Here is a 14012-nt window from a genome sequence, read left to right as displayed (position 1 = left end):
TAGCTTTTGTTAGTTGCTGAAGGATACCAAGAGAGGTTTTTATTACTTTCTTGGCATTTTCGTTACTGTGCCAAGATTGCAGCTGAAGCTCTGGCCATCAAACATGTGTTCCAGGTTGGGAGAAAGAGACCAATATGTCTTATGAACACAAACAGAGAGATACTAAGCCACATCCTTTATCATGCCCAAATAGGGTTTTCCCCAAGAAATGCAAAGATAAATGAATATTGACAGGGTTATGGATTGCAGTGGGGATGTAACCTGGTCTGGAGGAAAAAGAGTAAACAAGATTCAAGGACCTAAGGTCCCTGAGCGGAGAAGGCAATGGCACCCCACTCCAGTACCCTTGCCTGGAAAATCCCATGGATGGAGGAGCCTGGTGGGCTGCAGTCCATGGGGTCACTAAGAGTCAGACACGACTGAGCGACTTTACTTTCACTTTTCACTTTCATGCATTGGAGAAGGAAATGGCAACCCACTCCAGTATTCTTGCCTGGAGAATCCCAGGGACGGGGGAGCCTGGCGGGCTGCCGTCTATGGGGTCACACAGAGTCGGACACGGCTGAAGCAACTTAGGAGCAGCAAGGTCCCTGAGAGACTGTATGGGGCAGAGCTGCCCCATCAGTCTGGACCCCTCAGCTCAGACTTCGGTGAACAAAGAAAAATCTTCGCTCTTCTGTAAACCACCACATTATTGCTGGTCTCTTTGTTGAAGGTGTCTAGAGCTGCCCTACATGACAGCATCCGTCCTGGGTGATGGGGCAAGTCTGCCCATGCAGCATTAGTTTCCAAACCCCTGCAAGGCACCTGAATGTGCACTAAGGACCAGGAAAAAAAAGTGGTAGTCGCTCAGTCGTGTCCGATTCTTTGAGACCCCACAGACTGTAGCCCACCAGGCTCCTCTGTCCATGGAATTTTCCAGGCAAGAATTTTGGAGTGGGTTGCCATTTCCTTCTGCAGGGGATCTTCCAGACCCAGGGACTGAACCCAGGTCTCCCATATTGCAGGCAGATTCTTTACCATTTAACTGTGCTATATCCATGCTGTGCAATGCTCAGCTGTTGTTAAAACCTTTCCCAGAGATGCTTAGTTATATGAAGAGAGCAAGTTGCAGAATAATCATATAGTATGAGAAACTCTCCCATACATATATATGTACCTTTATGTATGCAGATGTGCAGAAAATGTCAGGAAGAATACTTTGGGGCCTAGAGAGGGGCTAAAAGTATGTCTGTTATATCCCTACTTAATATTTTAAAATGAGATTATATCCATCTTTTGATTGTGTCATTAAAAATAAATTTAACAGAATGTTAAGCAGAGAATGTTTGTACATTAAAAAATTATGGTAAAACAGAATAATAATGTCATCCAGTGATTTGGTATACCAGTACAGCATTCATTGCATTGAGTAAAAGAACTTTAAGAATGAAATTTAGTATTCAGTTGTTTGATTCCGTTTAGGTCATAAATGTTTTCAGAAAAAGTCCTATGGGGAATTTTCATTTTGTAAAATTTTCCAGAAGGAAAATCTCCAAAGTTGTGTACAACTGGGTTTGATAAATCATCTCTGATTCTGAAATAATAAAGAATGTGAATGTATGAAATAAAGAATCAAGTTTTAGAGAAAAACGATACTCTCAAGACAAACCAGACTAAAAAAATGCTTAAACTGCTAAAGAAAATTTAAAGGAAATCTTGTCACATGAAGTGCTATAGAGGCCGAAGGTTCTCAGTGACTAAAGACAACGGGTTTTTGAGATTTGACCAAACTGTTAATCCTAAATACAAATTTCCTTTTGGAGAACATGCTACTGAAATCTTTCTTCTCAAATTCTTGCAAAGCATTAGAGGTCATGCTGAGGCCAGCGTAAACCAGGCAAATGCGCAGCACAGGAACCAAATGGATCAGTCACAGGCAACTGAGAAGCATGGTTCCTGAAAGTCGGAGGATGAAAGCGGATCACAAAATTGTAATAATAGTTACACTTGGAGAAAATTTCAGAATGACTGAATCTCAGAAGTTCATTCCCTGACAATGAGATATGGGGTTTGGCCTTGGCCATCTTCTGTGCCCTTCTGTCAGGCTTGGTGTTGTGAGACTTTTTGAGGTTCAAGGTCGAGAGTCTCCACCCCACACAATTCAGCGTATCCCATTCAGCTTTCCTGAGTGCAGGTGGCTCCTGGTCTGTGTTGGGAGGGTGGAGGCTTCTGAGTCAAGGCCAAGGCTGCCTGCGTTCCCATCCCCCAGGCCCTGCCACTCACCTGCCATTTCCCACTGGACTTTGAAGTGGCTGTTCTGGAACATTCAGAGGCCTGGGATAAAGCCGAGCCTGAGCAGGTTTTGTGGCCCCTGACGTGGCTGGGGTCTGGACCCCACCCTCCTGGCCTCACCCCTACCTGGCTTGCTGGGGTCCTCCCCGCCACCCCCACCCCTTTTGGAGAGTTCTGGGCTACACCTCCCTGTGTCCCCCCAGTCTGTAAAATCAGCCCCCAGCTCGGAAGGTGGGTGTGGGCCCAGGGATGGGGAATGAGGGTTGCCCTGTGCCCCAGCCCCACAGGACTGGTCTGGCAGCCAGCGTCAGCTTCCTGCCCCCACCTGCACGTGCCACAGAATCCTCTGAGCACACCAGTCCCCCAGCTCCACGGAGATACCCACCAGCTCCTTGTCCACCTCCCGGAGCTGCTCCACCAGGTTGAGCAGCGTCATGGGCACCGCCATTGACTCCCAGGCTAGGCTGAGCCAGGGTGGTCTTTGGGATGTAAAATCAACAGGACCAGAGGATGGAGGGAGGGCGATTCATTTGCTAATCTTATACACAGAGTCTGGCTCTGGAGTTTTGTTTTTTTTTTTTTTTTTTAAGTGAAGTGTAACCAGATTCCATTTAACTGCCCAAATCCCAGGAGCCCAGCTTGGTGAACACAGGTCCCACTTGTGGTGACATTTTGGTTATACGTCTGGCTTTCTCTGGTGCCCTGCCCCTGGGGGCAGGAATTGCATCATCTCTTTTGGAGCTTGGCACACAGGTGCTCAATAAGTGCTTGTTGAATGAAGCTCAGAAAAGGGGTGAGGGGTGAGGGAGTATACAGGGTTTTTCTCCACTGTCCTGTCTGAAAACTTTGGGGGCCATTTTTTATTACATATTTAAAAATATCTGAATTAAAGCAATAATATGTGCTCAGTGGTTACAAGGTCAAACAGCTCACCAATGGGTAAATCAAACTCACAAATGTACAAACCCAAGCAAAGCCCAAGTCCCTTCACATCCATTAATGGTGGGCAGGGCACTCTTCCCCATGTGCATCTCTCCTTTCTCCCATCACCAGTGTGATGGCTTCTGTCCAGTCCTGCTAGGCCACTTCAGACTCATATCAATGATGCCCTTCAGTGTGAGGCTAGTGGCAGCCCAGCTGTCTCTTTTGAATGAAATGCATTTTTAGCACAGAGCTCTGATTACGACCTGGGCCAGCAGGGCTGGTACCCAGCAGATGCTCAGCCTCTCTTGGAAGAACTGGGGAGGGTGGATCTTGAAACAGCTCTGGAAGCATCAGGCTAGTGGGCTAGGAGACTCTTGGGACTAGTCTGCATTTTAGCAGAAGCACTCCCTTTCTACTTACACACTCGCTATGGACTGAAGGTCTGTGTCTCCTCCAAGCACTCCCTTTCTACTTACACACTTGCTATTGACTGAAGGTCTGTGTCTCCTCCAAGCACTCCCTTTCTACTTACACACTTGCTATTGACTGAAGGTCTGTGTCTCCTCCAAATTCATACACTGAAATCCTAACCCTCAATGAGATGGGTTCAATAGGTGGGACCTTTAAAGGGCTTCTAGGCCAGGAAGGTGGAGTCCCCATGAATGGAATTAGTGACCTTATAAAAGAGACCCCAGAAAGCTCCCCCACTGTTTCCAACACAGGAGGACACAGCCACATATGCATGAGGAAGCAGGTCCTCACTGGATACTAGCTCTGCCAGCCATGATTTGGACTTCCCATGCTCTGGAACTGTGAGCAATCAACGTCTGTTGAGAAGCCACCTAGTTCATGGTATTTTTATTACAGCAGCCTGAATGGACTAAGACAATGCCAGTGGCCCCTCTCAGGTGGTATGTGAGCTGGGCGGAAGTGAACTGAGACAGAGGGCCGTGGGTGGGAGCCTCCTTAGCAATGAGGGAGGCTCGGATGCTGGCCCATGAGGTGGGGGTCTGGGGTCAGTGAACTCTCAGGTAAGACTTCTGGGAGGACTGAGGAGGGTGGTGTTGAGAGAAGCTCCAGGGCTCGGGAAGGCAGAGACACTAAGAGAGGAGCAGAGATGAACACTCTCCATCTCCTACTGGAGGCCCACAAGACACCAAGATAAAAGCCCCAGCCTGTCCCCTCTCCCTGGACCCATTCTTAACAAGTGGACCTGTGGCCTTGACTTTTGCACAAGGCAGCTTGCCCGAACAGAGCTTGCACATGTTTGAAGGAAAAAGAGGTAAAATTCTTGGTGGCAAGCACATCATGATACCAGCAAAGCAAATGAGTGGTTCAAGCAGAGATGGCTGGGCTCTCGGTTGGGTGAGGCAGTATCACACCACCTGCCTGGAAGTTGCATTTGGGTAGAGTAATTGAGAGGACCTGGGGGAAAGAAGACATAGGCCTTGCCTGTGCACCTCCAGGGAGACCAGGTTGGTAGGTGGAGTCATGCTCCTTTCCAAAATGCAGCTCTCTCCTATTGGGGCACATTGTGGCCCAGAAGGGGCCAACCCACGCACTTCCTGGAGCCCATTTTTCACTTGGCCTTCCAGAATGGGGCAGCTGACTTCAAGGCTGAGCTCTGTTTGCATTTCAGACGGTCAGGGAACCAGCAGCCTGTCCTTGTCGCCTGCCTTTTCTGAGGCAACGGACACTATAGAGGGGGCCAGTCACTGAGCACCAAGAAGACTGACCTCCCCCATCCTGTTCCTATGCAGGTCACAGAGGCTGGACAATTCTTAAGTCTCAAAAGCCCCTTCTGTCACCTCACTTCTGATTCCTAGGGGGAGAAGCTAAGGGGAAAGCTGGTCTTCTGCTTCCACCTGGAATTTAAACCTAGGGGAGAGCCTCAGCTGTGGTGAACGGAGGCACCTGGCTAAATGACAGGCCCCTTCTGCCAAGGGACAGCTCGAACTTCCAGGAAGACCAACTCTCTGTCTCCAGGGATCCCCCCTTCTCCTCTAGGCATCCAGCAGGCAGTAGCAGGGCATGGGGGGAGGCAAGACAGGGGCTGGAAGTCCAGAATGTGGAGAAAAAACGGAAGAACTGATAAACCAAGCTTTGACGAAATAAGTCAAGGACAACCAATGCCATTTAACATATATTTATTGAAATCTACTTGATGCAAGGCACTGTGCTAGATCTGGAAGGGGAATCAGACAAGAAGGGCCACCCCTGTCTTCTAAGAGCTCACAATCTAACAGGTCGGGGAGGGTGGGGAGAGCAAAGCGCTAGTGCAAGGCTGATTATAGTAACTGCTGTAAAACAGACAAGTTAAGGAGACTGGGGAGGAATGAGAAGAGAGAGCCAACAACCAAAACATGAACTGGGGCAGGGCATAACTGTTCTCAGATCTGCAAGTAACACTGAAGGCCATGTTTGTTTAAAGAGACCATTTCTACTTTAGAAAATAACCACCTGAATAGACGCAATGAGAACTATACATTGTAAGTATACTAGTTACCCAGAAGTTATCAGTTTCCCAATATGACAGTTGGGAAGTAGCTGGAAGTAACTAGACACTTCCAAAATCAAGAATAGGGTGACCAGTGACTTAACTCATTTCCTGGGGCAAACATGGGGTCAGGAAAGGAACAATGCCCAGACAGAAAAATCATTGGTCAAACTCACTGAGACTGGGAGGCATAGATTTGTATCCATGTTAGCAAACAGAATACCACGTTGAAAAGAGGTGTTTAGAACAGTCAGGTGGGGCTTGGTCTGGGGACAAGGGCTGGGTAGGACATGAGGAAAGCCAACCATGTGATTCTTCTCAGGAAGTGGACAAATAGGGAAATGCAATTGCTTTTGACAGACTGTAAAAGCAGAGGCCTACTCAAGCTGCTCAGGTCAAGCGGGTCTACGTCAGGGACACAAGTGGACCAGGGCAGTCGCCAGAGATCCCAGAAGGGAACTGCCAGTCTCCCTTGCAGTGCTGGGGTCAAGGCCTCTCTGAGGGTGCCCAGCAGGAGTCCATAGATCTTCAAGCTGGTGCTGCCCACCAGGGCAACTCCACTAAATCCCAGGTGGCTCCCTCTTCCTTCCAGCACAAACTAGAAACTTCTCTGTTTTCTTATTTACACTTCACAGAGAACCCTAAAGATCTGGTCCATGTCTCCAGCTCTGTTGACCAGTTACTGCCCGTGAGTCAAGTGTTCAGTTCTGGTTGAATGAGCATGATCTTGATGAGGTGGGGGTCACATGGCAGACAACAGGGCACAGCCCCGGGCATGTGCAATGCAACCCCAGGCAACAGAGATGCCCACCAGGACAGGGTGGGGCTCATTTTGGAAACTGGAGAGTGGGTATGACACAACTAATCCACACAGTTCATCTTATTAAGCAACAGAAGTGGTAAACAGTTACTTTCTTCTGAAAATTTCAGCAAGTATTCAAAACTTTAATAAAAATGATGGAAGGTTTTTTTTCAGAATATAAGAAAAGGACCCATTTTGAAGGACAGCTGGCATTCTACATAACCAACCTGCTCTCCATTTGCCTTGCAAAAGGAATGTGTGTGATTAGAAAGAAAAATGAAATGAGGTAGATACATAAATGCATAGACAAGCACACACGACAGCAAGTCTGATCACATTTTGCATCTGATGTAGCAGTGGACCTAGAGAGTCCAAGGAAATCCACCCCCTCCCCCAGGGACCCGAGGCAAACACTGAACTCGGTGCAACTACAGGACACACGTTAAAGCCACAGATAAGAGCATGGACTTCACCTGCAAACACAGTGACAGAAAAGATGTGTTCACTCTGGCGGACGGTCTGTTCGAGAGAAAAATCATAGAACTGAGAATGGAACAAAGGAAAGGAGGGCATGACAAGGTGCCAAGGTGCTGGGTCCTGGCTGGGGACAAGTGGAGTGGTGTCGACGATGCTAAGTTCTGAGTTAATACTGCATCTAGATCCTTCCTAAAACCTAGGCAACACATGGCAGGCTACTTCCAGGTTGCGATGCCAGACTTGCCCCCATGGATGCCAACATTCGTTACCAAATGACAGTTGCAGCAAATACATCATAAACAGCTTGAAAAGAGAAAACTGATGAGACAGGAAGTAGTGATTTCAGACAGATTTATACCTACTGCAAGAACTGAGGCCCCCTAGCAGAAAGAATTGCTATGTAACAAGAGCTGTCAGCTTCTCTCCAGCCTGGGGGTCAGGATGGAGATGTCACAGAGAGCCACTGGTGTGACCTGGGGGGGGCCATTCCAGAGTACCTCTGGCTAAGGTCACAAGGTCACTGTGGGACCCTGCTTCTCAGCCCCAGTGGGCCTGTCAGAAGGGTGTCCTTCCTTGGCAGGCTCTCAAGCTCCCCCTCTATCTCAGGCACAGCTGCTGAGAAGTCACGCTACAGGGGCCAGGTTCTTGGCTAGCCCTTGCTGCTGTTCCTCCTGGGGGAGGCTGCTGAAAGTGAGAGCTCAGTTCCAGGATGACCAATTTCTATTTCTATGCCACACGGGCTGTTGTCAGAAGGGCATCATTGCCCTCTGAACCCTTGTTTTAACTGCCCTTCTTGGGCAAGGCTGTGGCAAGTCACAGCCCAGGCCTGGTGTGGCCATCAGAGGGGCAGGGTTGTCTCCAAGCCTTTGTTCTGTCACCCCCTCACAGATGTGGATGCAGGAGGTGACAGCAGAACACACAGGTGAATTTCCTCCTAGTCACCAAAAGTGGAAGCCACCAAACTGCTGACCTCTTTCTAGTTCCAGGATCACTCTCTAGGAAGAGGATACCATCCACGTGACAGCCATCAGTCAGTTGAGTCTTCGTGTTTGAGATGTCTGTTGGGTGGATCTGCTGCTCAGGCACTGAATCCATGCTGAGCCATGGCCAAGGCTCCCAGGAGTTGGAAGGTTGGCCAGCTGCTGCCAAGACCAAGTTTGGACTGTCCCATTGATCCTGACCCATAAGTGAGGTCCCGCCCCACTGCTGAAGGCCAGGGCTATGCTGAGGAACAGTCAAGAGTGTTCTGGCCAATCCAAGATGGAAATTCCTCTTGAGTGCCTGGGTGGCCAGGTTGGATAGTCAAGTACTGCCCACAGCTGTGCAGAGTCTTCATCTTGGATGAGGAGTGAGCCTGCATCTCCGGCCCATTTCCATCCAGCCTGCCCACCTGGACATCCACCTTCTGGTGGGGCAGGACTTTCAACTTTTCATTTGTAATTCAATATCTAGAAGAAAATGTCATCATCTCTAACTACTGAAGCAATGGAAGTCATGATTTAACTGACAACAATGAACGCTTGGATATGTAAAAATCAAAAGCTTGCACAACAAAAATGTAATAAAACTGCTACAAAGAGCAAAGCAATAAAACTGGCAAAGAGAGCATCACAATTGATATAGAAAAAACTGCTGTATAAAGTCAATATATTCAAAGGTAACTTGATAACTGGTCAAAGGAGATGCACGTATGATCTGCATGCGAGCAAACAGAAACAGTATTTTAAGCCATCATGTGAGAGAAAGAAGATGAGACTAGGAGTCAGGAGCCCTGGGTCCATTCCCAGTTCAGATACCAGTGAGTCACAGAACAACAGCAATAACCATGGAGGTGATGGCATATGACTTCACTGAGTGTGTACCTCTGTGCCAGGTGAGGCATCACGGTCCTTGCTATAACCTTAGGAGGTAGTCCTGTGATCATCCTCGTTTTACAGAGGTGGAAATGGAGGATTGGAGAAGTACCATCTAGGCCCCATATCAAGAGAGGCTATTGTTCCCCAAAAGGAGGCATCACCTTATGCTTAAGTCCTTGGGACGTCATTGTTACCATGTTGATCTTCTCTCAAATACTTGATTTTGAATAGTCCTGTTTGAGGATGAGACCCATTAGCCTGAAATAAATTCCAGTAGATGCTAGTTTTGGATATGCATGGAAGTCACCAGGTTGAATTGGTTTAAGAAAAAAGGACACAAAAGAAATGTAACTCAGATTCAGTGCTTCTTCTTAAGAGTATGCGCGCACGACAAGTTTTTAATGCTTTTTAAAAAGCCTTTTAGAGGTCATTTAAAAAAGGAACACCTTAAGTGGATGCATTGTAGAGCTATAGGACAAATTAAAAAAGGACAACCATCATTCTAATGTTACATGAACAGGTACTTATGGCTTGTGGGAGGTGATTTCTAGTGAGAGCCTTGTGCAGGGATTGTCACAGTGCTACGTGGCACACAGCTCATATAGATGGAAGCCACTGGATGGGCTTTGAAAATGATGACTCCAAAGGGGCTCTGAGGTTGGTGAAGACAGTGTGGTTAGAAATGCATAGGAAGAATTAGAATAAAATGATCTCATGGAGCAGAGTCAGGCAAAAAAGGAATACTTTCTAAATTAATATATTATTATATATAACGTGATTTATAATAGGTATGCATAACTAAATTAATAAATTAAATATTATAAGACATTTGATTATTCTATTTACAACCCTAAAAATTTATAAATTCAAGTAGGCCAAAAACTTTGGGGTGATCGCTCTGTTAGGGAAAGTCGGGATTCACAATCTACAGATGCTGTCGTTGAATAGCTCTGGGTCTCCCTTTCCCTGAAGGGGGAGCTTGGAGGAAAACAAGCATCTCCATCCAGCTCCACCTCCCACATCCAGATTTCTCTTCTCTCATTCTCCGATTCAAGGCCTGTGGGTTTAAATACCTTGAAGGTACTCGAGGCCAAACCAGCCAAAATCAATCAAAATGGTAAAAGCTACTCTCGATAGGCAAAATGGGAAACACAGATACTTTATAAATTGCTGGTGGTAGTATAAATTGATTTCAACCTTTCTGAAGAGAAAATATATAAGCATTACAAAACTGTTCATTTCCTTTGACTCTGCCCTCCCCCTCTAGGGACCTGGCCCTGGCGGGAATCCGCTGCCAGCCATGGGGCTGCGAGCCTCACCTACTCGTGGTGGGTTGGCTGATGCTTCTGCAGCGCCGACCGCCTCTTGAACACGCGGCCACACTCGCTGCACTCGCAGCGTCTTGCTCCACTGTGGGTCCTCCGATGGCGACTCAAGCCGGAGCTCCGGCGGAAGGCCTTCCCGCATTTGTCGCATTCATAGGGTTTCAGTCCGCTGTGGATGCGCCGGTGTTTGATCAGGTCGGAAGGCCCCCGGAAGGCCTTGCCGCAGTCGCCGCAGGCATAGGGCCGCTCCCCGGTGTGGATGCGCTGGTGCTCTAGGAGGCTGGAGCTCTGCCTGAAGGCCTTGCCGCACTGGCTGCACTCGTATGGCTTCTCGCCAGTGTGGATCCGCCGATGCTTGGTCAGCTCTGAGCTCCTCCGGAAGAGCTTGCCACAGTGGGGGCAGACGTAGGGCTTCGCTCCACTGTGGATGCGCTGGTGCTCGGCCAGGCCATTGACTCCTCGGAAGGACTTGCCGCAGTCGTCGCAGTCGAAGGGCAGGTGGCCGGTGTGTATCCGCTGGTGCTTAAGAAGTTCCTGGCGATCCAGGAAATCCCTGCTACATGTCTTACAGGCGAAGGGCTTCTCCGAAGTGTGCAGCTTCTGATGGCGGAAGAGGTGGGTATTGACCTTGAAGGAGCGGCCGCATTCCTCACAGTCAAAGGGCTTCTCTCGGCTGTGGACGCGCAGATGCTGACTGAGGCCCGCGTTCTTCTTGAACCTTTTCCCGCATTCTTCACACTCGAAGGGTTTCGCCTCCTTTTCCATTTGCTCCCTCTTCTCCACGGCCCCATTGAGGACCCAGCTGGGGCCCGGCTGGGGCTCTGCAGCCACATGGCTCTTCCTGTGCTCATTTAACTCAGCCACCCCACGAAAGACCTGCCCACAATCGCCGCACTCCCAGCCCTTCTTCTCACTGTGAATTCGCTGGTGCTGCACCAGGAGGACCTTAAGCCGAAAGGTATCCCCACACTCTTTACATGCAAAGTGATGCTCTACAGGCAAATTCTGGGGGCTTCCTCCCTTCCCCCCTGAGTCCCTGTTCTGTTTGACCTCAGGGCTGGGCTCACTGGCCCTTGGGGAGCTTGTGGAAGCCATCTCCTGTGACTGTGCATTTTCATCCATCATTGGCTGTTGGGTTGCCCAGATGCTTTCTGAAATGAAAACCACAAGACACTGCAGTCTCAAGAGGAGGAAGGAACAATCACAGCAAAATGAGTGAGTGTCAACAATCACTTTGCTCCTAAGACAGCTGCTGACCACTTGGCAGGAGGTTACCAACCAGAAATAAGGACAGTAGACATAAAGGGCATAAGGGCCTGGTTGCTGGAAGCTCCCTCTCAAGGTGACTGAGGATCAACCAACACCCCAAACATGTGGCTTCCTCTCCAAAGGTTCAGCTGGGCCTCCCTCATGATGCCCTGACATTTCTTCAAATGTATTTTTTACTCACCTGAATGTTTAGCTCAATCCACGTTAGGGGATGGCTCTGACTTGCTCCAGGTGAGAGACCAAGGTGAGGGTCAAAACAGGAACTCCTTCTTGTGGAAAAAGAAACAGGCAGTAGCAGCAGCCAGAGATGACATCAGGTTGGGGCCTTTGAAGGGGAAGCTTTCAATCCTCAAAGGCTGGAGTGGCTGTTCCCTTAGGCAAGTCATCCATTAATATCAAATGCCTTTCCCAATGGTCAGCTCCTTCCAGGGGCTGGATGAAGCAAGCTCTGGGTCTATCCACATAGAGCACCAGGTTGTCTTCCTGAGGAGTGGATCCTCCCTTTCCCCTGTCCACTCTCCTTAAGGTCTGCACACTGAACTTGGGGTCCTTCCATAACTATCAAAGCTGACCCCTGGCAGTCTCTCCTCTTAAGGAGCCTCCCCACCTCACACATGCAGCCCCTCGTGGTGCAAAGGAGCTTGCCATGTCAGCCTCTCTCAACAGTAAACTACAATAAAGTTCCCATACAACTTACATAATTTGTGGGTTAAAAAAGTATTTCATTATGGTGGCCAGTTTGTTCTAACTTATTTCTAAGCCATTATGAGTTGGGAGGGACACCGGCTACTTTGACAGGTCATGTGCAGCAGACCCTCTGTATTTCCTTACAGCCCATTCCCAGGGAGCATAAGCTGGAAGTTGGGCTTGTGTGGGACTATGTTAGGTGCCTCCTTATCCCACTCCCAGCTCCATAGGATCATGAAGCTGGTGGCAAATCTTGTGGAAGGGCTGGGGTCATACTCACCCACAGATACCACGTTTCTTCAATATGCTGAGGTCCTCTGCTCAGGGTCCAGCCTCAATTACTGCCTTAGATGAGGTATTGTGCCATGTTACCAAATGTCACCGAATCCTGAAAGAATTCCCAGGGATGAGAGGTGAGAGTCTAAAGTGAGTATACATGCGAACATGGAAACCTAAGTATAAGCCTCAAGAAGTCCTAGAAAGAGAACCTGACCATGTGCCAGGAGACCTGGGCTGTGGCCCTGGCTCCCACTGTCTTCCCAAGGGACGTTAGCTCAATCACTTTCCTGTACTGAAACTCAGCTCCCCAATTGGGATGATGGAAATTATAAACCCAGCAGGTATCAATTCCTTGGCAGACTCTGGGGAGAGAAGCAGAAAGAGGGAGGAAAGATAGCAGCTGGGGTTCAGGCCCTGTTGTGTGTTATGCTGGGGCAAGAGGCAGAGACCAATACTAGAATCAGGAAGCAGTGACAGATTCCCAAGCTAGGCTGAGGGAGGCACAGCTCATCTGAGCCTCAAGCACTCCAAGGGGGCACTGCCAGGACTTGGTTTCCCAGGAATGGTAAGGACTTGGACAGGACTTGACTTCTTGGGTAAGGGCCAGACCCTGGGGATCAGGGGGAGCTAATGAAAGTGGAAAGAGCCGCGAGCGACAGCAGCCCTGCCTCTGGGTCCCGTGGGATGAGACTGGTGATTTCCTTTTCACTTGTTTTAAATCTTCTTGAGTCTTCTCTTGCACAGAGGTTGACTGACAAACTAGAACATGGACATACCTAAGAAAACATATCCCAAACAGTGGGGAAACTGGGCTGGCAGAGAACTGATACAGGCAGCCCAGAGAGAATCCAGACAAGACAAATGAATGTTTTCCCAGGCACAGAGAGAAGACAAACTCAGACTGAAAGCCAGTGGCAGGAATACTGGCTCTCAGAGACAGGTAGGCCATAGGCCTCCTAGCAGTAGGCCTTGGAGAGTTTCATGCTCACACTGCACAGGAAGGCAGTGTTCCCCAAAACAACATCAGAAAAAATAACTGGGAAGTGAGAGATCTTTTTCAACTTTGTAGGGGCAACAAAAAAACAGACTGGGCTACTAAAGGGAAGGGAACAGGAGCAAGGGCTTCCTGACTAGCAGTAAGGCCCTCAAAAGTCCATACTCTACCACACTGAAACAATTCATCAGGTGACAGCTTGCAGAGAAGAACGTTTCTGTGATATATTTGACAAAATGAAAAGTTGAACAATAGCTGGAAAAAGACACCTCAAAAAAAAAAAAAAAAGATCTTCAAAGACTAAGTTGCTAAATAAAAGATCTGAACCACATGTGCAAGTTGCCTTTTTCTTTCAGATCCCACCACAGGTATGTCTGCATCACAGACCGCCCACTTCAGTGAGTTCACAGAAACAGGAACCCAGTTTCTGTTCTATCAAGTCAATTTGGTTCATAGGTAAATGAAAAGAAAGCATTTTTACACTAGCTCAAGGACTACAGAACCCAGGTACTCCAGAAATAGTTTTTCATAAAATTAGATGTTATATTAAAAGGGATGGACAGAGACTTCCACTTTTGGCCATGATGGAATAACAAAGAACAGATTTAATGTCTTATCATAAATAAAT

At 48.3% G+C, this 14012-nt stretch overlaps 1 protein-coding gene across 1 annotated transcript; it reads right to left on the bottom strand.

The window, feature by feature from the left end:
* Window positions 1-7362: 7362 nt before the first annotated feature.
* ZNF275 (zinc finger protein 275) lies at window positions 7363-11668 on the bottom strand. Its single transcript, XM_052663590.1, has 3 exons — window positions 11606-11668; window positions 10150-11306; window positions 7363-9063 (listed from the first exon to the last, which is right to left on the bottom strand). Exon 2 carries the CDS (start codon window positions 11278-11280, stop codon window positions 10150-10152), a length of 1131 nt encoding a protein of 376 aa, XP_052519550.1. The 5' UTR covers window positions 11281-11306; window positions 11606-11668; the 3' UTR covers window positions 7363-9063.
* Window positions 11669-14012: the final 2344 nt, after the last annotated feature.

Source organism: Budorcas taxicolor, chromosome X (assembly GCF_023091745.1).
Source record: "Budorcas taxicolor isolate Tak-1 chromosome X, Takin1.1, whole genome shotgun sequence".
NCBI classification, from domain to species: Eukaryota; Metazoa; Chordata; class Mammalia; order Artiodactyla; family Bovidae; genus Budorcas; species Budorcas taxicolor.
The sequence above is the reverse complement of the archived record's forward strand: the minus strand, read 5'-3'. Positions and strand labels throughout refer to the sequence as shown.